At 42.8% G+C, this 26566-nt stretch overlaps 1 protein-coding gene across 1 annotated transcript; it reads left to right on the forward strand.

The window, feature by feature from the left end:
* Positions 1 to 697: 697 nt before the first annotated feature.
* On the forward strand, positions 698 to 26076 carry heatr1 (HEAT repeat containing 1). Its single transcript, XM_067576425.1, has 44 exons — positions 698 to 1276; positions 2076 to 2234; positions 2348 to 2564; positions 3083 to 3224; positions 3645 to 3746; positions 4016 to 4156; positions 4337 to 4548; positions 4649 to 4785; positions 4875 to 4956; positions 6272 to 6373; positions 7143 to 7260; positions 7354 to 7461; positions 7904 to 8002; positions 8092 to 8180; positions 8314 to 8525; positions 9544 to 9665; positions 9861 to 10058; positions 10179 to 10353; positions 10467 to 10615; positions 11551 to 11743; positions 12354 to 12526; positions 13134 to 13298; positions 13385 to 13627; positions 14355 to 14486; positions 15831 to 15934; positions 16202 to 16348; positions 17448 to 17566; positions 17745 to 17866; positions 18185 to 18313; positions 18816 to 19040; positions 19356 to 19485; positions 19638 to 19816; positions 20241 to 20293; positions 20738 to 20861; positions 20943 to 21083; positions 22367 to 22668; positions 22756 to 22906; positions 23061 to 23381; positions 23469 to 23573; positions 23687 to 23855; positions 23994 to 24148; positions 24500 to 24658; positions 25544 to 25652; positions 25746 to 26076. Exons 2-44 carry the CDS (start codon positions 2093 to 2095, stop codon positions 25832 to 25834), a joined length of 6486 nt encoding a protein of 2161 aa, XP_067432526.1. The 5' UTR covers positions 698 to 1276; positions 2076 to 2092; the 3' UTR covers positions 25835 to 26076.
* Positions 26077 to 26566: the final 490 nt, after the last annotated feature.

Below are 26566 nucleotides of genomic sequence, written 5' to 3' on the forward strand. Positions count from 1 at the left end.
TTTTCATGTCAGTCTGAGACTATATGATGTGATTTACAGACACGCATCTTCTTCACATTTAAACCTCTGGACTCTGTCTATCACTCTGCCTTTATTTATTAGATTTATTTATTAGAATAGATTTATTATTGGTGATGTTTATGCCACACATTATTATGTTTTATATGAGAGGGTTGGGTGGTCACTGGTATCTTTTTATCTATATTTTTATGAGAATTCACCCATAAAAATAGATTTTAAGCCAATGTAAGAATATTTCCTGTCTGACTTCTTTTTACACTGTTTTGTTGCTTTTGTCGTCACTGTTGGGACACAGTTTCTAGACTGAGTTTTTCCTGCTTAAAAAAATAATAAGAAATGAATAAATTTAAAAAAAAGTTTTGTTTAGATGTGTAAAAACAGTGAAAACCACATTATTACACAGTAATACAGAATATGTCACCAATAAAGATCTTGCCAAAACGTTCTAGTGTGAGAACAAATCCAAAATAAATGACAAGAAAATGAACCGTTAGATTTTAACAATTTGGATTTATGGATGTGAAATTAGTAATTAGTCTGTTGTAGCTCATGGTTTCATATCATTGGCTTTAATCGTCATGTGATCAAAGGATAAAATGATGTCATGTAAACGCTCCTTCTGACTGTCTTATGTATTATTGTTTTACTCCTCTCTCAGAGGGAAAATCAGACTGAGAGCCCCCAAAACCAGAACCAAAACCAGGACCAGGACCAGGACCAGGACCACCTGCCACCTCCACGGCGTCTTTCCTCACCAACAAGGACAGTAAAAGACCGTAAACATACCAACTCCGCTTCACCTCCATGTCTCATTCAAACTCATGATGTGTTTACTGTGTCTGTGCGGCGCTGTGTTTGTAGATTTTATTTTTTGTTAACTGTACATATATATCCTGTTAATACAGACACACAGTTTACATTCAGATGTAGATTTATATCTACACTGATCTTCATACTTCTATTTATATTCTGCTTTTTTTGCACACACACAGTTTTTTATGATGTAAATAATAAAAAGGCTGATACTCAGAACACTGTCGGACAATATTTTACTGTATTCATTTTGTCTTATTCTTTGTATAAAACGCCTCTAGTGAGTAAAAGTGAGCGTTAGACGCAGACGGATAAAGGAGGGAGTGAAACATCTCGCTTCAACAGAGATGAAACCAGATGTGACCCGGATGATGAACACGTCACTTCCGCTATCAACAACGTGCACGGGCGCACATGTACCGTGCGGAGCTACAGAAAACAGGTTTGAATTTCTTGTGTTTTTATTCTATGACTTAATTTTTTAACAGTACAATATTCACGTAGATGATAATTTAACAATATATTCGCATGTTGTTGGTTGTGGGAATTTTATTTTCGTGTCATTTTGCTGCGTTAGCGGAAGTAGCTAACTCTCATTATCGATAAATTAGATTAACTAGCTGTCTTATAGTTAAAATGTACATGTTTGACCTGTTAAACACAGTATAATTAGAAGCTTTCTGTGTCGGATGACAATCTAAACACAGTAAAAGCAGATCAGACTGTAATCTGGTCTGGAACTGACGTATCTAGTGGAAAAAACTGCATTTTTCATGTTTCCCTGCTTGTCAGAAAGGAAACGATCTGCACAGAAGTTGTGTTCAGACTGTCTGTAATTAGGAAGGTTCAACCTTTTAACTCGGCAGTAACATAATTCATCAGCAAGTTAATTAACGCGCTTTTTTCCTTCATCTTAAAGGAAATCACACAGTTTGTTGTTAAAGAGCAGATTCAGGGATTTGGCGGCTTCAGACAAACTGTCCTGTTTACTGTCACTGTTTCTCTAACTGGGAATGCTGGTATGTTAGTGGTGAAAGAAAACTATTAACACCGCACTACTGTAAAAGTCCCGCATTCAAACTTTTACTAATAGTGGAGAGTGACAGAGAGGTTTACTAACGTGCTTCAGTTTACTAAACGTCTGCTAGTAATACTTATATAAAGTCACAAACCTGCCGGGAAACACTTTGACACGACACGAGCGTATAAATCAGTGACATCTGTGTTTGTGTCTGCGTCAGAATAAGGAACGATCACCATGACGTCGTTGGCTCACCAGCTGAAGAGGCTCGCGCTGCCTCAGAGCGACGCCAACCTGCTGACGCGCAGAGAGGTCGCCTCGCTGCTCTTCGACCCCAAAGATGCTGCTTCCATGGACAGGAGCACCTTCTACGCCCTCGGTGAGTCTTTGTGCTCCGCTTTTACCTTCTTCTTTTTTTTACAGCCTGTTTTTCTGCCTGGTGATGAAGCTCAGTCCTCTTCCTCCTCTTCCTCCTCTTCCTCCTCCTACCAGGCTGCACGGGGCTGGAGGAGCTGCTGGGTATCGAACCGGTGTTCTCGGAGTTTCAGGACACTCTGTTCAGCCGGGCGTCGCTGACTCTGGAGCGCAGCGTCCAGTCGAAGGAGGTCAACGAGAAGCTGGACGCCGGCATCTCTCTGTTCCTCACCCGCCTCTGCCCGTACTTCCTCCTCAAACCGGCTCACAAGTGCATCGAGTGGCTGGTTCACCGGTACGCCGCCGCCACCGCCGCTGACTGACTCTAACATGATGTCACCAGTCTGTCGCCAACATATCTCCACAACTCAGTCCAGCACATATTTGTCTTATAAAATACAACAACTATATTTTATACAAAGACTCAGAATGAAACAATAAGACGTTTCCTTACGTCGATTTTGAATCTGTTCTGGATTAAAGTGAAATCTGTTCAGCTCATCACAGACATCTTTAAATGTCCAAAAATATTCAGAAGAATCAGAAAATATGAACATTTGAGAAGCTGAAACCAGATTCTTTGTTATTTTTGTGATCAATCAATCATCAAATTAATCATCTGTCGATCAATTAATCAATTAATAAAGTAATTCTTTTAGTTTGTCTTGTTCTGGGACTAAAACATGCAAATGAAGTCTGATCCTTTAACATTAATACTTATTTCGTGTGTGTGTGTGTGTGTGTGTGTGTGTGTGTGCGTGCGTGCGTGCGTGTGTGCGTGCGTGTATGTGTGTGTGTGTGTGTGTGTGTCAGCTTCCACATCCAGCTCTATAACGCTGACAGTCTGCTGGCGTGCGCGCTGCCGTATCACGACACCAACGTGTTCGTCAGAGTCCTGCAGCTCCTCAAGATCAAAGACGCCACAAACCGCTGGAGCTGGTTGCACTGCCTGCAGGTCGGCCGACACATACTGATTATATATATAAATATATATATATACTACAGTATATACTATCAAATACTGCTATATATATACTGATATATAGTATATAACAGTATATATATCAGTATATATATATATAGCAGTATTTGGTAGTATATACTGTAGTATATATATATATATACATATATATATATACTACAGTATATACTACCAAATACTGCTATATATATATATACTGATATATACTGTTATATAGTATATAACAGTATATAGTAGTATATATATCAGTATATATTATATATTGTGATATACTACTGTATTCAGCCACCTACAGAAACACAAACTGAAGATGATGATGATGATGATGATGATATGATGATGATGATGATATGAGGAGTTTCCTGTGTGAACGTTGTGTTGGTGTTTGTGCAGAAACCCGGCGTGCCGCTGGCCAGAGGAACTCTGATCACTCACTGCTACACAGACCTGAGCTTCATGGACTTCATCTGCACCATGGTCACCAGGTCCATCCAGGTAACCTCCCCCGTATCACACCTGCACACCAAATCCTCCAGGATTCACTGGGACCCGTGTTCCAGTTCATGAAACCAGTGAACTCATGAGTCCGGGAGGCGGGACAAACATTTAATGAGGGTTTAAACCAACCTCAAAAACAACCACGAATGTAGACCTGGTTCTGATCCAGAGCTGGATTCTGAAGGGAATCTCTCATTTAAAAAGTCGGCTGCATCCTTTTAAACTGAAATGTTCTCTAATAGTTTTCTTCTTCTTGTTGTTTTCAGGCGTACTCGGGACACTCCGGCACTTCCTCTCAGCTCAGAGTGATCTTCTCCTTCTACGCCTCCACCATCGTTCCCGCTCTGGACGCCGTGGACAAAGTGTCCGACACCATCATATCCAAACTGCTGCCGTACGTCCAGAAGGTAACGACATCCGTCTGCCTCGACACGTAGAGAGTTTGGATTATCTTTTAATCGGAAACTACGGGAATGATGCTACATATGCTAACATGCTAACATGCCTCGCTAATAACGTATTTGAAGAGTCGGAGATAAACTAACGTATCAGAGTGAACTTGAACGCATCTTCTGTCGTCCCTTCAGGGTCTGAAGTCGTCGCTGTCAGACTACAAGGCCGCCACCTACATGATCGTGTGCCAGCTGGCGGTGAAGGTGGTGATGGAGGCGAGTCTGGTCGACACCCTCGCCGTCCACATCAGCAAGTCTCTGCTCAAAGAGCCCGTGCTGGCTAAAGAGGGCGTGGGCTGCCTCATCGTGCTGCTGCAGAACCAGAAGGAGGGCGCCGCCGGGTCCAGGTACGACAGCGCACAGTGTTTTTGTAGACACCCCCCCCCCCCCCCCCCTCCCCTCCCTGCAGGTGTGACCTCCACCTCTCACCTGCGTTTCTGTCCTCAGATTCTGCAGCCGTCTGTGCTCGATGCCGCCGCTGGTTCCCACGCTGCAGGTCATGGCGGCGACTCACGACGTCAGTCCTCTGCTGAGATACCTGCTGCCTCACCTGATCCACGCCGCACTCAGCAGCAGCAGCTCCGGTCAGAACTGCTGCCACGTTATATTGGTTTTTTAAAAAAGTCTGTTGTTGAACGTTTGGAAAGTAGAAGTTTGTGGTTTTGTGCTCCAGGTGAGACGGACGAGCTCGCCGTGTTGGAGTCCGTCCTGCAGTCGGTTCCTCTGACGAAGGGTCTCGACCAGACCGCAGCTCGGTAAACACACGTCATCCTTCATCCTTCTGTGTAGGAACTTAAACACAAAAAAAACCTCTAAGAAGGTTTTTGAAAATTTTAAATTTAATGTCCAAAACTGTTAAAAGCTGCAGACGGATCATCAGCTGTAAGTTTTTCTGTTTGTGTTTGTTTGGAGACGTTTTACATCTTTAAACTACAAGTAACAGTCAGTAACATCAGACCTGCAGTAAACTACTGTTAAACAGTGATGGACAGATTTAGTTACTTTTCAGATGAAGATTTGACACAATGGATAATATAACAAGCTTTTAAAATACAACACATTGTTAAAGATGAAACCAGTGGTTTCCAACCTTTTTGTCTTTTGACGTCTTACAAAAAGCAGTGTGTAGTCGGGGTCACATTTCACATGTCTATGAGTTGTTAACAGCTCCACCAAATAGTGATTTTTCCCTCTAAACTTCTCACATGCTTTCATTTCAATAAATGTTCAAATGATCCAATATTTCAGCAAAAATCAAAGATTAGAGAAAAAGTCCAAAAACTGAAAACAGATTTGTGTATCAGAACTTTGTTTTTCTTCTTTCCTCTCCCATTAATCATCTCACCACCCCTCAGATTTATCTGCTGACCCTTTGGAGGGGCCCGACCCCTAGGTTGGGAACCACTGGACTAAACTAGCTAACTGTATATAAAGTAGTGTAAACTAGCTCCACCTCCAGCAGCTACAACAGTAACATGCTGCTCTAACACTGATGCTTCACTATTAATAATCTAATGATGTCATATATAATAATATATCAGTCAGAGGGACCAAACCACTACTTTTACTGCAATACTTTAACTACATCAAGCTCATAATACTTATGTACTTTTACTGCATTACTTTAACTACATCAAGCTCATAATACTTATGTACTTTTACTGCAATACTTTAACTACATCAAGCTCATAATACTTATGTACTTTTACTGCAATACTTTAACTACATCCAGCTGATAAAAACATGATATAATATAAAGAATTCTTCATTCAGTCTCTTCTGGACGACATGATGCTTAAAAAGTCTTAAATTTAATTTGATGAACCTTCAGAATCTGATTTAAAGGTTTAAAAGAATGAAATTACTTCATTTACAGCTGAAAAATGATTAAATACCTTTAATAGAAGCTGCTGTTTGTCCAACCTGAGATAAAACTGTGACGACACTTTTCCTCAGTTTTACCTCCATTCAGATCCGGTTTGACTGAATGAGTTCTCCAGTCTTTAGTGTGTGTGTGTGTGTGTGTGTGTGTGTGTGTATATATAAAGTGTTGTTGTGTGTCTCCTGCAGGTTGCTGCTGGACGAGTATCTGAGTCAGACTGAACTCTCTGCTGAAAACATCTCGGCTCTCGACCAGCGTCTGCTGCCTCTGGTTCGACTGTTCGAGTCCAAGTGAGTCTGACTGCAGATGATTTAACCTGCAGAGCAGCTGCTGATCCGACCGTCTCCGTGTTCTTCCTGCTGTTTAATGCATCTATTCAACCACATGTTCTCTCTGCCACAGTTTAGATATGAGGCCTTTTTAACATTGATTATTTTCACATCAAGTCCATTTTTATTTGTAGAGCTCAATATCACAAATCCACCGGGCGCCGCGGTGCGTTTCAGAAGCAGCTCTCCGCTCCGCTGCACTAAAGAAAGGCGCCTCGTCTATTTTTTACGGAAGCTGCGTCAAGCAGCACAGAGCAGATCGAGCTGGGCAGGAAGTCAGACACAGAAACAGCATTGAGCATCCGGTCAATTTTCAAAATAAAACACCCCGTGCAGCCTCCTGGTCGTATATCAACAATAAACACAATTAAAACAGACGAATAAAGAAACCATTTAACTACGTAGCCTAATTAACCACAGAAGAAGCACAAAGATTAACAAGCAAGTTAACAAAATTGGGCAGTTTAGTTGCCCTGCTACTGCAGTAATTACGGTAGCATTAAGGGACTTTATCAGCTTTGACTAGGCTGCTGTAATTACTGTAGTAGGAGTGCAACTGGAATCCCGAGATCAGACCCTCCATTAGAATGAGGAAGAACCACCTAGAATCCCTTTTAATGGAGAAAAACCAGTTTGTTTTTGTTCATCGTGTTTAAATACGGAGATAACAGCGAACGTTCAAAGTGGCTGCGGACGTTTCTGAAGCCGTTCTGTGTCCGTCCTCCGTCAGGTACTGCGGAGCTCTGGACGGCGTCCTCTCAGGTCACGTGACCGACGTCAGCGGCGCCGAGCAGAAACATCTCTTCCACCGGTTCCTGTCTCTGTCCATGAGCAGCGGAAAACACCAGGTACACGCCTCCAGTCCTCCAGTAAACCTGATGATGAACATGTGATCAGTCTGGTTTCTGTGTGTCTGACGGTCTTTTGGGGTTTTTTTGTAGATTTTGGGCGACTCGGACACGTCGCTGCTCCTCAGTCTGAAACACCCGCAGCCTTCAGTCCGAGTCTCCGCTGTGGAGCATCTGATGGGCATCATCACCTCCGGACAGGTACGACCGGATGTTTAACTTCCTGTTGGCATCTCGTAGTTTCAGCAGCAACAATAGAAAACCTCGTTAAACGTCTAATTAACAACCTTCATGGATTAAAGCTTCATAATACAAATAGTGATGATTAAACTTATTAGCAGTTGTTAAAGTCCTGTCAAGGTTTACAGGTCTGTGGAGAACTTAGCATGACGGCTGAGCAGCGACGCCGTTGGGAGTTGTAGTTTTTTCTCTTGTGTGACTTTGTTAAATTGATAAAGGTTTTAGCTGCTGCGGTGGAGCCGAGCGCTCTGAGAATACGGGAAAGTAAACTCCGGGGGCGCTTCATGTTTCCACAAAGAAACGCTGAGTGAGAGATTTAAGTCGAGTTACAGGAGCTAAACAGGAAGTGACATCATGACTTCAGCGCTACGTGTTAAACAAACCGCTCGTTTCCTCTCGGCAGCATCAGAGTCTGGACGAAGGCTTCCTGAAAGACGCCATCACGGACCGCTTGAGGGACCACGTGCCGGCTGTCGTATCCGCTGCTCTCAAAGTCCTGGAGGTCAGTGAGGTCATACAGGGTTAACAGTTATTGATTAAGTTATTGATTAACTCATTTGTGTCTCTGGTTGTTGTTGTTGTTGTTTTTAGATGCTGTTCGATGTTTTGGACGCTGAAGACATCGTGTCATGTTTACTGTCACTGCTGCACAGAACTGATCTGTCCGTGGCTGAACACTGGTCAGTGAAGTACACACACACACACACACACACAGCCACACACACACACACACACACACACACACAATATTTCCCTTCATTAGAAGTGAGACTCTGTATCCATGGTAACCGAGGTCGCTGTTGTTTCCGTCAGGCTGCTGGTGCTGACGGAGGTGGTGCGTTTACTGTCTGACCCCCGGCTGGGAAAGGGGGACGCCGAGCTGGTGCAGAGGGCGGGCTGGAGGCTGCTGCCCTTCCTGGTGATCACTGCCGGGCGGCCGGACTCCGCCCAGCTCCGCCTCACTTCCTGCATCGCTCGAAGCGCCATCGTCAGCCAACACCCGCTCACCCTGAACTGGGCTGAAGGTAACAGATGGAAGCGATTCACTGCCTCGAGTTTAAAAACCTTTTTAATGACTGAAAGTCTGCAGGAGAATGTTTTATTATGATTAATGTCAAGTTCACAGTTTTATTATGTTGATCTGCAAAATATTGTGATATAAGAGTCAATAATACTGATTATAATCTGAAGATATGTCTGAAATCAGTTACATTTAATTAACTCTATAAAATAAACATCAAATCCTTCTACTTGTCTACAGTTCAGCTCCTGAACAGCAGGACGTTTAAATTAATAGTTTGACGTTTTGGAAAATACACTAATTCACTGTTTTTAACGAGAGTTAGATGTTGAGATTGCATCTACGTTAAATATGAAGCTACTGCTAGCAGCTGGTTAGCTTAGCTTAGCTTAGCATAAAGACTGGAAACAAAGGGAAACAGCTAGCCTAGCTAGCTAGCTTCACCTGCCAGCTATAAATGTCAAATAGTCACTTTGTGCTTTTATCTAGGGCAATGATAATAATAATAATGATAATGATAATAATGATGATGATGATGATGATAATAATATTATTAATGATAATGATAATAATAACACAGCAACTCAGTAATATAAAAAAATAGAAAATAAAAACAAGCATAAAAAGAAAATAATAAAAATAAATAAATAATAATAATAGATAAATAAAAAACAAACTTTTATATAACAATTTGTTTTAAAAATGACAAACTGAATTAAAACCAATCAGCATCAAGATATAATAAAGGTCAGACGAGACGTCCAATAAAAGAAGATTAAAACACTAACAGATCAAATATATTGAGACTGGAAACATAAACATTTACCAACATCAGTAAAGACATTTAGAGGTGATTGAAAAGATGTTCCAGACTATTTCATGGAGCGGTGACTTCCTGGTGTCTCCTCGTCATCGTGAGGTTGCCAGGCAACCAGCAGACTTTTAATCTAGCTCTTGGGAGGACAGCGACGCTTTCTGATGCTTTGTTAGTGTTTGAAGCTGGAAATGTTTCCTCCTCACAGAGCTGGAGGAAGTGATGAAGAGCAGCTCTGAACCCGACTTCGTAGGTTTGGCCAACCAGCGTCTCGTCTCCACGCTGACCAAGAACCTGGCGAACATGGAGCACTTCTCCAAACGGGACGCGGTGCGTTTTCATTTGATTGTAATATAGAATATGTTCTTTCTCTGTCTGTCAGTCAATAAATGTTCATGTACTTTAACAGTTTCACGTCAAGGACGTGCAAGAGTCCATTATTATAAGGACTTAGTTTACGTCAAAGACAGATGAAGAGTTGTGCGTGTGTGCGTGTGAAATAACTTCCTGTGTGTTGGCTCTCAGCTGGAGAAGTTGGCTCAGTCGGTGGAGCAGCAGCGTGGCTCCGGCCTCAGAGAGAGGACGTCCCTCCTGGTTCTGACCCGGACTCTGCTGCTCAGCCTGGGCGAGCTGAGCGAGACCCAGCACCTGCTCACCGCTCAGAGGGTCTACACGCTGCTGGAGGCCCCCCTGCTGGAGCTCGCCAAGGACGACGACGCACAGGTGAGACGAGTGAACCGTTATCATCTGAAGACACGCCGACATCTCCATCTTTCAACAAAACATAACTCGTGTGTGTGTGTGTGTGTGTGTGTGTGTGTGTGTGTGTGTGTGTGTTAACAGGAAGCTGAGCGTCCCGACGCCGTCCCCGCCTCTTTCTCTGAAGCTCTGACTCTGTACCTGAGCAGGTGTGGGCAGCAGCCGGGCGAGAGGCTGGACCGAGAGTACAGCTTCACTCTGATCTCTCTGCTCAGAGACTTCATCTCCTCCCTCAGGTGTCCTGACGCCTCCTTCAAAGGTAACGACAGTCTCAGTGATGGGAAGTAACTAAAAGTACGTTTACTCAGCTACTGCTGCAGTAAAGGATCTGAATACTTCCTCCAGGTAACATGTCGCGTTTCTTTCCTCCAGGTGAGGTTTGGTGGAACCCGGAGAGGTTGGACACAAACACCTGCTGCTACCTCGGACTCATCTGTCGCCTCTTCAGTCTCGTCATCAGCGGCGCCGGCGACGGGCCGACAGCCGGCAGCTTCAGAGAGTTAATGAAACTACTCGTCCAGGTACGGAAGAGAACGCTGCGTTAGAGTCTTTATGATATACAGTCAGTCAGTGTTTCATCAGATGAGACGGACAACTGGTCGAGAATAAAGACGATTGAAGGAAGATGCAACTTTTTTATTTGTGTAAAATTTTAAATCCAGTTTTTATATTTTAACATTTAAAATGATTCAAATGGAAATTTCAGCTTGTTTCTAATGAAATGAAATGGATGGTCAGTTATATAGAAGAGGCCTGTGGGAATTTAAACTTGAATTTAAAATTTAATTAAATTTGAATTTAAAATTTAATTAAATTTAAATTTACATTAAAATGTAATTTTCATCAGAAAGAAGCAGTTTGTTATTTCATTGTCAGGTTCATTCTGACCACTTAAATAATGTTGAGAAGTTTTACACTCAATTTTATTATTATTATTATTATTGTTATTATTATTATTATTATTATTATAGTTATTATGGCAGGAAAATCATTCATCGATAGATTAATGACTTTACAGGCACACAAATTGAAAACTGACTTATTTTAATATTGGCAGCTGTAGGCTTCCGTACATCTGTGCATGTTACAGTTCCTCTCCAAGCTGGTGACTCTTCAACAGGAAAATGAAACTCTGACGTTTAACCGAGCTGCCAGATGTTCTGTTTAAATATAGAAAAAGAAATAAAAATAAACTAAAATAGAAAATATAACCTTTAATAAACAAAAGAAATGCAACTGTATGTTTTTATAGCACATTTGATGCACCTGCAGCACCGTTCCAGTCTGTAGACGCCCACAAAATAAACATGTCAGCAAGAAGATGTGACTGAAAACATCTCTGCAGAACTTTTAATATTCTAACAAACAGAAATCATTTCTCAGTGAGGCAGCAGGCGGCGTGTTCGTTTACTTTAATACATTTAATAAAAAGAAAACATCACTGTATGTCTTCCAGGTTCACCTGCGGGAGCCGGCGATGCTCTTCAGGTTCCTGTGCATGCTGTGGGGATACGGCAGTAACCATGGAGACCAGCTGGACGTGAAGGTGGGCGCCGTCCTGCAGACTCAGGCTCTCTACATGGGCAGAGCTCTGCTGAGCGCTCAGCCGGCCGCCACGCTGGCCCAGCTGACGGCTGCCGACTCGCCAGGTAAGAAAAAACAAATCAACAGACAACAACAAACATCAACAAACAACAACAAACAACAACAAACATCAACAAACAACAACAAACATCAACAAACATCAACAGACATCAGAGCGTAATTAACATATCAGTTAATTATGAGGAAATCAAGTAACTCTGTGTGTGTGTGTGTGTGTGTGTGTGTGTGTGTGTGTGTCTCTCTGTGTGTGCGTGTGTGTGTGTGTGTGTGTGTCTCTCTGTGTGTGCGTGTGTGTGTGTTTATGTGTGTGTGTGTGTGTGTGTGTGTGTCTCTCTGTGTGTGCGTGTGTGTGTGTGTTTATGTGTGTGTGTGTGTGTGTTTATGTGTGTGTGTGTGTGTGTTTATGTGTGCGTGTGTGTGTGTGTGTGTTTATGTGTGTGTGTGTGTGTGTGTGTGTCTCTCTGTGTGTGCGTGTGTGTGTGTGTTTATGTGTGTGTGTGTGTGTGTGTGTGTTTATGTGTGTGTGTGTGTCTCTCTGTGTGTGCGTGTGTGTGTTTGTTTATGTGTGTGTGTGTGTGTGTGTGTGTTTGTGTGTGTGTGTGTGTGTGTGTGCGTGTGTGTGTGTGCGTGCGTGCGTGTGTCTGTGTGCGTCAGTGGTCCCGTCCTTGCTGTGTTGTCTCAGCTCGCCGGTTCGGGAGGTCCGGAGGGCGGCGCTCGGCGCGCTGCAGAGCCTATCAGGAGCCGACGCCTCCCCCTTCCAGCCAATCACAGAGAAGCTTCTGAAGACCTCGGAGGAGATCATGGCCGACCCGTCGTACCTGAGCACGGTGAGAACGTCTGAAACTCTTCTTCAAATGATCATTTATCAGTTTATCTGGTTTTATATCCATCAATCAGCTTCTTTGATCCACAATTTAAAACATGAATCATTTAATTTATAAAGATGTGAAATATAGAAAAGAAGCAAATCTTCATATTTTTAAAGATATGTCCAAAATTCTTTCCTGATAATTATCTAAATAGAGACAAGTTTTAACACAAGTAAATATTTATTCATTTATGTATTATTTGAATTCTTATTCTTCATGTATGTTAAACTGTATGTTTGATAATTAACATTTAATATTGTCTCTATTTTAGCTTTTATTAGTGTCAAATTTAGTACCAAGAAACTTCCAAAGAAATTATAACAGAATTACAGATCTCTAATCTAATTGTGTCAATAATAGTTTATTTGTGTCTATTGTAAACAGAAACATAGTAATTAGTAATCACACCTCTACTGGACCACACGTCATTACATCAGGAAACATCTGTGATCAGATATTCTGATTTAAATAATTGGGGTTTTTTTTACATTTTTATACTTTATTTCAATCAATGACTTTGTAAAACGACTTCTTGTTTATTTTGGGGATGATAAACACCCTGCAGGCTCTGGGCGTTCTTCATGAGGAGTCTTCGTCGGCTAAAGTGAAGTCGCAGCAGAAGAAGCTGCAGTCGTCGCTGCAGCAGCTGCTGCAGAGCGTTCAGACTCCCTGCTGCCCGTCGTACAGCGCCGCCGGCCTGCTGAGAGCGCTGAGCCACGTCAACGGACAGGTGAGAGCGGAGACGCGCCTAAAACATCTGAACCCGCTGCAGAAAAATAATAAAACCCACTGACCCGAACCGTCTCCTCCTCCCAGTCCGTCCTGTCCGCCCTGCTTCCCGTTCTGGATCGGCTCCTGGAGCAGAGCGGCCCCGACACCCCCACCCTGCTGCGAGCCGAGGCCCAGCTCATGCAGCTCATCCTGGGGAAGTACGACGAGGCGTCGGCCCCCCTGCTGGCCGAGGACCAGAACTGTCTGGATCTGTTCATCAGAGCTCTGAGGACCCCGACCCTGCCGCACCCCGACGTCCCCAGCTGCCAGATCATCGCCCTGGAGCAGGTCAGGATTAGATCAACCAGGGATTAAACCTGGTTTACATCAGGCTTCAATAAAACTGCACCAACATCAGGATTCAAATCAATCTTTAAAACCAGAATAAAAACCAGGTATGAAACTCAAGTTAGAACTGAATTAAAAGGCAAAAAAACAAGTTTAAAGGAATGAACAAGGTGTTAAAACCAGCGTTAACATAAAGCCAGTGTGAAAACAAGGGACGACAACAGGCGTAAAACCAGGAATAAATCCACAACAACCAGGATTAAACTGAAAGATAATGGAATAAAATCAAATCATGGACAGTTAAACCTGTTAAAACCAGGATTAAAAGACATAAAACCAATAAAATCAGGTTTAAAACCAGGAGTTTATTCAACACTTGATGTTTAAAAACACTAATATCTACAGTTGGTGATTAAAATCCAGCCTCCAAATTAAAAGAGAAGAAATTTAACTTCTGAGTCAAATGAATGAAATGTTTCTCTTTCATCAACCATGTGATGACATCATGTCCTGCAGGATGTTTTTATATTTAATAAGCAGGCAGAAGTTTGTTGTGTTCAGATAGAAACTTACTGACTCACTTTATTGTCCCAACGTGGAAATTTGACTCTACGAAGCGAAACCAGTCAACATATATATCCACCAGTATAACACCAGTTAAACAACCCATCAGTCATGTTGTTGGTGTTTTCAGGTGTAAAATCTTCTTCTTCTTTCTTCTCCGCAGATCTCGAAGTCGTTCTTCTCGGCGCTCGGAGACGAGAAGGTTCAGCAGAAGCTTCTGTCGGTGATGTTCGACCTGCTGGTGGAGAGCAGGAGTCCTCCGGTGGCCAACGCCATCAGCAGCGCCTTTAAAGGGGTGAGCAGCCACCACAGGTACCGGACCTGGTCCTGGTCCTGGTCCTGGTCCTGGTCCTGGTCTGACTGGTTTTCAGGCTCGGTGTTCCAAGTGAATCTGTTTCTACATGTTGGTTCCTCATAACTGCTGCACTGTGAATGAAACTGTGTGTATTTCATGTCATATTGATGTTTTGACAAGAGTTAGTTAACGTTTGAGCTTTTACACTGCAGTCATCATAAATCTGATCAACTGTGAGAAACATTTTCAACATTTGTTCTCTTTAAAATGATGAAGGCATCACTAAGCTAACGTTACTGTTCAACGGCCTTAAATCGAGGCATCGCTAAGCTAACGTTACTGTTCAACGGCCTTAAATCGAGGCATCGCTAAGCTAACGTTACTGTTCAACGGCCTTAAATCGAGGCATCGCTAAGCTAACGTTACTGTTCAACAGCCTTAAATCGAGGCATCGTTAAGCTAACGTTACTGTTCAACGGCCTTAAAGCGAGGCATCGCTAAGCTAACGTTACTGTTCAACAGCCTTAAATCGAGGCATCGCTAAGCTAACGTTACTGTTCAACAGCCTTAAACATCAAGATGAGCTCTGAACATACAACAGTTACCAGCAGGTCCTCTGACACCTGCAGGTCTTCTAATCATGGTTCAGATCTGCTGTGAACGTTTCCCTCGTTAGCAGTGATGTCGAGACACAGAAATACACAGTTAAACAAAGCAGAGGACGATAATCAGTGAAGACGATTGGTTCTCCAAGTTCAGAATCAACCTGCAGGACTTGAAGCATCAGCCAGTTAGTAGAGTGAGTCTGGTCCTGTGGTCCAGTCCAGTATAGATGTTATACTGGACTGGTAAATGTCCAGTCAGGGATTTATGGATGAAAAGATAAAAGCGTTTATCACATTTAATGAGTGGAAAACAACAGTTACTAAGACTTACAGACTGTAACTCACAGATCAACTCTCCTCAACAAACAAGTTTTATTGGGTGAAATTTCAAAATAAGAGTCATCAGACAGTTAGTAGAGTCCTGTGGTCCAGCCCAGTATAGATGTTACACTGGACTGGTAAATGTCCAGTCAGGGATTTATGGATGAAAAGATAAAAGCGTTTAATGAGTGGAAAACAACAAACTTACAGACTGTAACTCACAGATCAACTCTCCTCAACAAACACGCTTTATTGGGTGAAATTTCAAAATAAGAGTTGATCAATGATCAAAGTCATCAATCAGTCATTTCCACCTTCAGGTGGCGCATTGAGCCTGATCGTTACTCTTTAAAAGTCTGATCCTGATTATGAAACGCTGCTCTTTCTTTAACTGAAGATCATTTCTTCTCTTTGACAGATCGCCGTCGACGGTCAGCTGGTAGCCAATGAGCTCGCTCCGCCTGAGAAACCCAAAGTCAGTGTGACGGTGCAGCAAACCCGCAGGAGCAAAATGCTGCAGAGGTGAAGCTCGTCTCACTGTTTTCACAACATCTCAAGTCACATGAATCTGCAGTCTGATCTGTGTCAGTAAAGGAACAGGAAGTCCTGAATAATCAGTGTTTTATTTTGTAAATGTGGATTCTTTATGTTGCAGCAGAAGTTACATTCAGATCAAAATAATCAGAAATTCTTCTTTCATTTAAATGTTTCTTAGAGAAATTCTACCAAAGTAAAATGATCTTTAGCAGCAGAAGACAGATGTGATGATGTGATGTTTTCTCTGGACAGGAAACCGGAGGAGGGGGGTGATGTGGGACCACAGGGGGGCGCCGTGTCCTGGCAGAGAGTCACTCTGATCCTGGAGCTGCTGCAGCACAAGAAGAAGCTGAAGAGAGCCCAGACGCTGGTGCCGGTTCTGTTCTCTCTGCTCTCCAGGTGACCAGCAGTTTAAACGCTCTGATGAAGATGATGAAGGAGAAACATCTCGTCTTCATATTTGACCTTAAATCACTCAGATGACTGCATGAAAAACAGTTTCCAGATTTTTAACAGAGGAATGATGTCATCTGAAAATTATATCATTTAAATATTTACTGGACCCATAAAACAGATTATATGGAAGTTTATGGCCGACAGTTTAAAATGAAACCATTACGGAGCCGTAAAGGCCTAAAAGTTTATCTGTCGCATCTATGGACACAACATATATACATATAAATATATATATATGTATATATATTTATTTATTTCTGTTGTCAGATGTAATTATTTGTTGCCTAATGTAGTTTTGAGGCTCTTGAGTATTTAATGTCATCTTAAACTCATTACTCCCACTTTATATACAACATCATTATTATTATTATTATTATTATTATTATTATTATTGTTATTTTTGTATGAAGTGTTTTACCAAAAAAAAGTCAATAAAAATATATTGAATTAGAAAAAAATCATTTAATAAAATAAAAATATTTTTTCAATTTTGAATAATTAATTTTAATTAGTAATAACGAATTAATTTTGGGTTAAAATACGGATGTGATTCTATTTTTATTTTCTTGTTTGAAAATGTAAATTTACTTCAAATTAAAATGAGTTTAGAAAAATATGATTTTATGGAGGAAAAGAAAGGCCAAAAAGATTTAAACCTTACAAGCAACTAAATATCTGATTAACTAATTAAATGTTTAGCACAAATATTTAACTAAACTAAATAAATAATCTAAACATTTTTATCATTCATTATTCTCTGATTATTTCACTATTTACCGTCTACATTTGTTCTGTCTGATTATTGGCTTGTTAGTCATCAGTGAAGCTCTTTGAATCGCTCTGACCTGTATGAAAGGTGCTGTATAAATATTTGGCATTTTTGTTTTAAAAAAAATGACTAAAACGATTATTCGATTATCAGAACAGTTAATTATCATCGTTGCAGCTCTAGTGTGTCAGTTTAGAGTAAAAACTGTAAACCAGATAAACAGATTTCCTGTTTTCTCTTCAAATGTTTGTTGTTTCTCTTTTTTGTTCTCAGGAGTCTTGAAGCGTCTTCAGGTGACGACACCAACAGGGAGTACACCAAGCAGCTGCTGCTCAGCTGTCTGCTCAACGTCTGCAACAAACTGTCTCCTGATGGAGCTCCTGTAGGGACAGGTAGAGTACTCCGACCCTGGACTGCAGTCAGAGTACCAGTACTGCACTGTTCAAATACTGCATGTAAAATAGTACATAAAGTACATTTCCATCTGGTCCCTCAGAGAGGAAACAGATCCACTCTCAGGCCTTTCTTGCAGGAAGTGAATGTAACATCTGTGTTGTTTGTTGTGTTCAGACGTTCTGGATGAAGATAAGTTCAGTGTTGAGTTGGTGGTTCAGTGTATCAGAGCGTCCGACATGCCGCAGACTCACCATCACGCTCTGCTGCTGCTGGGCACCGTCGCCTCCATCTTCCCCGTGAGTCCTTCGTCCCAGACCAACAAACACATCATTCTGTCACCACGACAAGAGAAACAGTGAAGTTTGCTGAGTCTAAAGTATTTAAATCTCACTGTGGCTGTTTCTTTTATTCCTCCGAGCTTCATTTCAAACTGATCCACTCAACAAATCGCTCCATATATCTCCAGATCAGCTGCAGTTTGTTATGATTCTGCACATTTATTTCACTTTTCTTACCTGATTAGTCTGTTTGTGTCCCGTTGTAACGTTAATTTTAAAAACAGCCACATAAACAGATCTTTACTTGCTGACCTCCGTCTCGTCCTCATCCTCCAGGAGAAAGTCCTGCACAACATCATGCCCATCTTCACCTTCATGGGAGCCAACATCATGCGTCTGGACGACGCCTACAGCTTCCGAGTCATCGACAAGACGGTGCAGATGGTCATACCTGCTCTGATCCAGGTGAGAGGACACATCTCCAGTCAGCTCTATATTTATATTCTGAGGCTCTACTGGAATATCTTTATGCAGCCCCTCAGTTCAGCCTCTGTCTGAAACAGGCCGTTTTAGCTCCTGTCTCTTTAAGGCCCCGCCTCCTGATGAGCCCTCTCTGTTCTGATTGGTCAGCTTCAGGAAGCTTCCTCCGGCTCCGGAGGCTACGTAAACAAACTATAGTAGCAGGATTTCACTTCTTTTTCTCCTTCTTTACTCCAAATGTCAACTTGAGAGTGGACAACACATGGAAACACCTTAGCAACCACCTTAGCAACCACCTTAGCAACCAAGGCTACAGAATGGATGTCCATTCATGGACATTTTTAAGTTTAGATTAGTCTGGAGGTCCTTATCACTGCTTCCTGACATCTGATATCCTAAATGATATCCTCTCTCCTCCTCCTCTTCCTCCTCTTCCTCTTCCTCTCTCCTCCTCCTCTTCCTCCTCTTCCTCTCTCCTCCTCTTCAGGCCCAGCAGCTCTCCGACGGCCGGTCTTCGGCTCACGTGGACGCCGTGGTGACGAGGATCGCGCACGTGTTCGCCGACGCACTGCCTCACGTCCCCGAGCACCGGCGTCTGCCCATCCTCACTCAGCTGGTGACCACGCTGGGTCCCGCCCGCTTCCTCTGGGTCCTAATGCTCCTGCTGTTCAAGCTGCACGCCACGCAGACCGCCAGCTCCGTGAGCGAGAAGGCAAGGAGCGTTTTTATTTATCAAACAGAATCTGAAGGTTTTTATTCCCACTTACAGATGCAGCAGTACACAAAGACTTTTAGTTTGTTTTAACAAGAAAACTGGAGGAAAGTTGTCGGTAGTGATAGTGCATTTGTTGGGGACTATTTTCAGCAGCGGATGAATCCACGTCTGGTGCTAAAAATTCTACGAGCTGTCAAAGGAACGCCATGTCGATATTTATAGTATTATGATATTAAAACGTGATGTCACAAGTTAAACTAAGCTTTCTGTTATTGTGTGTGTGTGTGTGTGTGTGTGTGTGTGTGTGTGTAGGATGCAGCTCTGGAGAGAGACGTGGACTTCTGGATTTCTCTGTGTTGTCAGTTCGAGGTGACGGAGCAGCTCACCTCCATCATCAACATCCTGCACTTCCTGCTGCAGCTGCCCGACGACAAAGACGACGGTGAGACGCCTGAAAGTCTTCTGACTTTAATCTGCTCCGTCTGCTTTTACCTCAAGATAGATAAATATATATATATATAGAGTGAATAGACAGAGTGAAGTCAGCGAGCAGCAGCTCAGTCTGTATGAACCGATGTTTTTCGTCCTCTGCAGCTCCAGCGAAGCGTCCCGTCGGCCGGCGAGGAGCCAAGAAGAAGGAGGAAGAGGAGGAGAAGGTGGAGGAGCTGATCTTCAGCCTGGAGGCTCACAGCAGCAAAGAGCTGCGACACTTCAAGTTCCTCTCCGTCTCCTTCATGGCTCAGCTGCTCGGCTCGGCCAGCTTCATCGGGAAGGTGGGTTTAATAAAACATGTGAAGACGTCACTTTGGCTTTAAGAAGTTAAAGTTAAATTTCTGTTCAAACTGTCCAACTTGAAGGAGGATGAAGTTCATGCTGCAGTTTAACCTGCATGTACCTCATAAACTGAATGTATATTATAATATTAGAGACTTTTAACCTGCTGATTGTGTTTTTTACTTTTAAGAAAGTATTGACACTTTGTTGGACTGGATTTGTTGAAAACATCAGAAAAATATGGAACTTTCTCAACTTTCTGTTATATTTTTGATATTATTATTATTAGTATTTATATAATTTTTTAAACAGATATATACACAGAAGATACAGCAGTAATAATACTCATTATAATATTTGGTGTTAAAGTGGCTTCAGCAGTAATGTCTTCACACAGTAAACATTTGATGTCGTGTGTTTCAGGTGTCAGACGACGGCGACGTCGTTGACGAGTCTCTTCAGCAGCTGCAGCAGCGGTGAGTCGACGCGTCTCCACTTCCAAAACAATAGAATCTCTTATCTTTCCGGGAGTAGAGTCAGTCAGGCGGCAGGATGACGGACCGCTGGACACGCCCCCCTCAGCCGTCCCGCCACCTGACGGAGGTTTGAGGGCGGCTGTCAATCATAACGCCACGCCCCCTTTTTATATCGTCAAATAACTTATTAAAAACAAAGTTATAGGAAAAAATAGAACTTGGACGAACATCAGCGAGATAAGAACGACCTAAAATGATTTTTTTAGTTCGTCCCATCTGCTAACATGGAGGGGGCGGGGCTTATGACCAGCCACCAGGGGGCGATCCAGATGCTTTGGCTTCATTTTTGTGGCGCTGTATTAACGTCCATCTTTAGACGAGTAAAGACATAAAATCAGACAAACGTTATGACAGCGTTGAGATGAACACGTCCTCTTTGTTCAGGCTGCTGGAGGAGATCCTGCGTTACATCCACAGCGTCGCTCGCTGCGTGGAGGAGAACGCCGACAAGCCCACCGCCAAGTTCTGGAGAGTTCTGCTGAATAAAGCCTACGATGTTCTGGATAAGGTTCGTTGATTTTTACCTTTTGACAGTATGTGGTAGAAAAAAACACTCCAAACACGTTCTTCCTCTTTATCTTCTGTTAAGGTGAATGCCTTGTTGCCCACGGATACCTTCATCACAGTGATGAGAGGGCTGATGGGAAATCAGCTGCCGTCCGTCAGGAGGAAGGCCATGGAGCTGCTGAACAACAAACTGCAGCACAGGACGCAGTGGGAGGAACAACAGGTGCACAAATACAAATACACCTGATACTCCTTTATTCATTTAGAGGCTCAAACATCTGTCACATAAAACTTAACATCATGTAAGTTAAATACTTTCATGACATAACTTTAAAGAAATGGCATAAAGACATTACTAATAAAATAACACAAGATTAACAACATAAAGTGTAACATAGAATAATGTAACAAGATAAAACAAGGTAACATAAGACAACATAAGATAACTTGTGTAAAATAACATAAATTAACAAATTTACATAATGTAAGAAAACTTAAATTATTTCATATATATGTTATTTAAAATAATGTAACTTCAAGCTTCCACGTTCTCGAGAGTATTAATGTTTGTTAAAAATTACACGCTGCACTATTTCCTGTTTGTTTCACGCATCACACGACTAGTAACTCAGTTCTTGATTGGCCAACGGCGTGGGTAGGGGGCATGCCCGAATACAAATACGTTATTCAGCAAAGCACAAATAGTGCGGGGGTTTTTTTTACACAAATATTTGTTTCATACAAATATTTTTAAAATTATTTGTTTTCAGTAAGAAAAAGTGCAGGTCGGTGACATCACTATCTCAGTGTCTCTCCTCTGCTCCGCTGTGACGTCTATCAGCAGGTCTCAGTGAGGGGAGTCACATCCACCTGCTGCATGACGCACATTTCCTTGTTTGGACATCAGTCCTGGAGTCGGGGGCTGAACTACTGATACAAGCTACATGAACACTTATTGTAACACTTTAATTTTCTAAAATTAAAAGCCTAATAAAAACAAAAGCAGGATTTTAAACCTCTTTCCACTTTTATTCAAATACAAATAATTTCGCTGCCTCAACAAATACAAATACAAATACTGGGCTCTCTGCACATCCCTAGATGTGGACCAGTATTCTGCGATGTGTACGAGGGGAGGCGGCCGTGCTGTGGGCCAGAGAACGAGAACATAATTCATAATACGAGGATGATCGAAAAAAATAACTGAAACATTTTTTATTTTATTTGTTTATTTATTTTTTACTTTTTTTTACCACTTGCCCAATAAAGAAAGTGAGTTACTGGATTTACCAGCCTGACGTGATATTTTACTTATTGTATTTATTGTTGAACCATGACTGCATAACTTTATCAATATCAATAATCATATTCTGTTTTATTAGCTTTATTTAATTGTTTTTATTGTTTTCTTTCATTTTTGATTGAATTCATAACCGACTATTATAAAAATATAAAAACATTTAGCATCATTGGTTGACTGAGTTACTTTCCTTCCCTCCGTCGCAGGTCACCGCGCTCTTACAGCTGACTGGCGACCTGCTGAGCATTGTGGGTAAAAGTCACGCTAAGGTGATGGATGAGGAGGAGGCGGAGCAGGCCATCAACCGGCAGACGGCGCTCTACAGCCTCAAGCTGCTCTGCCGCAGTTTCGGCTCCGACCACCAGGAGGCGTTCGTCCCCGTCCTGCTGAAGACGGTGGACATCGTCACGTCACCCGAAGAAGAGAAGAACGTGACGGGCAGCGCTCTGCTCTGCATCGCGGAGGTGGTCAGCACGCTCAAAGCCCTCGCCATCCCGCAGCTGCCGAGGTCCGTAGGAACGATTCAGAGATGTGTTTTTTTAAAGACGTCCTGCTGAGAGAGAACGTCTGGTTTACAGTCTGTTGTGTCCTGCAGGTTGATGCCGGCGGTGCTGCTCACGCTGACAGACAGGAAGGAGCTGCTGACCAATGAGATCTACCTGCTGAGCGCCGTCACCGCCCTCCAGCGCGTCACGGAGACGCTGCCGCACTTCATCAGCCCCTACCTGCAGGACACCACCTTACAGGTAAACACCTGCAACTGACGACTCTCTGCATCGACCAATCATCTGTCCGTCATTCTCTTAATTAATTAATTAGTTAACGGTCCATAGAAAGTCGATCGATCACTGATGCTTATTATTAAACATGTTACCATGCCAACACTTCCTGTTCCTGCAGGTGTGTCGGCTGACTCGGCTGGTCGAGGCCTCCTCCTCCTCCTCCTCCTCTTCTTCCTCCTCCGTCACCGCTCAGCTGTCGGTGCGTCTCGCCTCGCTGAGGAGCACCCTGGCCACCAAGCTGCCCCCCAGGGTCCTACTGCCCACCGTCACCAAGTGCTACAGCGTCATGGTCGTGGACAGGAAGGGCCAGCTGGGGGCGCTGATGAGCATTCTGAAGGAACACATCGCTCACATGGAGAAAGATCAGCTCAACTTCCACCAATCAGAGCTCACCACCTTCTTCCTCGCCGCCCTGGACTTCAGAGCCGAGCACTGCCAGGTCCGTCCGTCCGTCCGTCAGTAACCGTTCTGTCGTTTGCCGTCTCGTTCTCAGATCAACATTGTGACGTTTTTTCTTCCCCTGCAGGGTGATCTGGAGAAGACGGCGCAGATCGAGGGCTCCGTGATCGACTGTCTGCTCGTCATGGTGATGAAGCTGTCCGAGGTCACGTTCAGGCCGCTCTTCTTCAAGGTAACGTCACCAAACTAACGATCACGACTTAGGAGACGATCCAGACGTTTTTAATCGTTTCCAGCGGCTGATAGTTGAAGCTCTGACGCAGCTTGTTGTTTCTCTTCTTGCAGCTGTTCGACTGGAGTAAATCTGAAGCAGGAAGTAAAGAGCGTCTGCTGACCTTCTACCGACTGTCTGACTGCATCGCCGAGCGGCTCAAAGGCCTGTTTGTCCTGTTCGCAGGAAACCTGGTGAAAGCGTTCGCAGACCTCCTCCGACAGACCAACGTCTCCAAGACAGGTGAGCCGGACTCTGCTCTATTATTATTAGTTTTAATTCTGTACTTTCATTATTTTTATTTAATTTTATATGTTTTAAGTGTTTACCAGCAGCGTTATATAAATGTCTCTCCTCTCTGCTCCGCTCTGTGTTCGTCAGACGAGTCGTTGTTTGACTCGGAGCGCGGCGTCGAGAAGAGCGCTCTGCTGCTCCGGTACGTCCTCGACTGCCTCCACAAGATCTTCCTGTACGACACGCAGCGCTTCCTCAGCAAGGAGCGAGCCGACGCCCTGCTGGGCCCGCTGGTCGACCAGGTGAGAGCTCACACACACACACACACACACACACACACACACACACACACACACGCTGGAACGCTATTAAACCACCTCCATCACAGCGAACTATGAACAAGGACTTGAAGGTGACAGGAAGAGCACCGTTCACTCGCCTGCATGACCAGCGATGTTGTATCAGACTCTGTTCCTAATAAAGTGCTCAGTGTTTATCAGGAATGTTTGACGTGTGTTAAGTTTCCTGCAGCAGGACGAAGACACCAGTTTGTTTTTACTGGTTTCCATCAAAGTAAATCAGATTATTTTTAAAGTTTGTTGAAGCAGATCATGTTCGCTCAATGATTCATTTTGTTTCCTGTGTGTGTGCAGGTGGAGAACACTCTGGGTGGAGACCAGGTCTACCAGCAGAGGGTGACCAGACACCTGGTTCCCTGTGTGGGTCAGTTCTCTGTGGCGCTGGCTGACGACACTCAGTGGAAGACCCTCAACTACCAGATCCTCCTGAAGACCAGACACACCAACGCCAAGGTGAGCACACCTGTACACACCTACACACACCTACACACACCTACACACATCTACACACATCTACACACACCTACACACACCTACACACACACCTACACACATCTACACACACCTACACACACCTACACACACCTACACACACCTACACACATCTACACACATCTACACACACCTACACACACCTACACACACCTACACACACACACCTACACACACCTACACACACACATCTACACACACCTACACACACCTACACACACACACCTACACACACCTACACACACACATCTACACACACCTACACACACCTGAATGACTGCATGTTTTATTCTACTTTAATCTGTTTATTTGTCTTTTATTTGACTTTAAATCGATGTTATTAGTTTGATCATGTGTTATTTAGTTTCTCAGTAGTCTGAGATTGTTTTACTGTTTACATTTCTTCTGTCTTATTATCAGCTTGTCTGTGAAATATGTTGAATTGTTCTAACATGTCAGAAAAAAGAGCCATAAATCATGTTGGACTTAGAGACTTGTGTGTTTCTGCCCTGACTCTCGCCTCTCAGGTTACACACTCTACCTCCGCTCTGATTTTTGGAGGTTGTGCCGCCTGAGAGGAGCTACTCAGGGCTGAAAAATACTACATATATATTTCATATATATGTTGATTTACAGCTCATATTGTGTGATATTGTACTAAAAAGACGCTAGAATTTAACTTCAAAGTTAAGGCAAATAAAATACAGCATTATGTACCCATGTAGCTGGATCATAAAGTATTTGTAATTGTTCTGATGGAAAGCATGATGAGCTGTTTCACATCATCATGTGTAATTTGATAAAAGTATATAAAAGCTCACTGCGTCCCTCCTCCTCGTCTGTCAGGTGCGTTTCTCCTCCCTGTTGGTGCTGATGGAGCTGGCAGCCAAGCTGAAGGAGAACTACATGGTGCTGCTGCCAGAGACCATCCCCTTCCTGGCCGAACTGATGGAGGGTGAGTACACACACACACACACACACACACACACACACACACACACACATTCAGCTCATCACTGTAACCGACACTCTGCTCTTTGTCTTTCAGATGAGTGTGAGGAGGTGGAGCAGCAGGTTCAGAAGGTCGTTCAGGAGATGGAGAACATCCTGGGAGAGCCGCTGCAGAGCTACTTCTAACACACATATACAGTATATACACACACACACACACACACTCATATATATATATATATATATATGAGTGTGTGTGTGTGTGTGTGTACAGCCGGAGAGGATCTGCTCCGTGAAGTCACACCAGAAATAAAAGTTATTACATAAAGAGTTTTAAACATGAAGTCATTTATCAGCCTGATCTTGTGTGAAATTTGTACTTTTTCCTTTGATTTGTACAATAAATAAATATCGGATGATCTGCTCCACCAGAGTGTGTGTTGTGTTACTCACCAGGTTTGACGGCCGCCGTCGACATAAAACAAAACAAGAAAACAAAACTTAGATTTTGAGAATTAATTCACAGCATTTCAAGAAAAAGGTCTGAATATTTCAACAGCAAAAAAAGTCGTAGTTTTCTGAGAAAAAAGTTTAAAAAAAAGACTGTTTAGAGATAAAATTATAAAAGTTGGAATATTTAGAGACAAATAGTCATAATTCATAGATATATATGAGAAAAAGTAATATTTGGAGAAAGAGAGTAAAATGTCATGTGATGCTTGCAGGTTTATTGGATTACATGTGTATGTTTTATTACCTGATGGTTTAGAAGCTTGAAAGGCTACACGTGCTTCCTGTAATATTCCATCTTTTTACGGGTATCAGTTTCATTTGAAACGACCACTGAAGGCACAAACCCCATCTCCTAGAAATTACATTTCTATATGACTATTTAGTATTTCAGTTTGGATGGATGCC

This window comes from Thunnus thynnus, chromosome 20, assembly GCF_963924715.1.
Source record: "Thunnus thynnus chromosome 20, fThuThy2.1, whole genome shotgun sequence".
NCBI classification, from domain to species: Eukaryota; Metazoa; Chordata; class Actinopteri; order Scombriformes; family Scombridae; genus Thunnus; species Thunnus thynnus.

Coding starts and splice junctions, on each gene's coding strand:
- heatr1 (XM_067576425.1), top strand. CDS start 2,093: ATGACGTCGTTGGCTCACCAGCTGAAGAGGCTCGCGCTGCCTCAGAGC. Junction 18,314..18,815: donor TCATACCTGCTCTGATCCAG/GTGAGAGGACAC, acceptor CCTCCTCTTCAG/GCCCAGCAGCTCTCCGACGG. Junction 19,041..19,355: donor CCAGCTCCGTGAGCGAGAAG/GCAAGGAGCGTT, acceptor GTGTGTGTGTAG/GATGCAGCTCTGGAGAGAGA.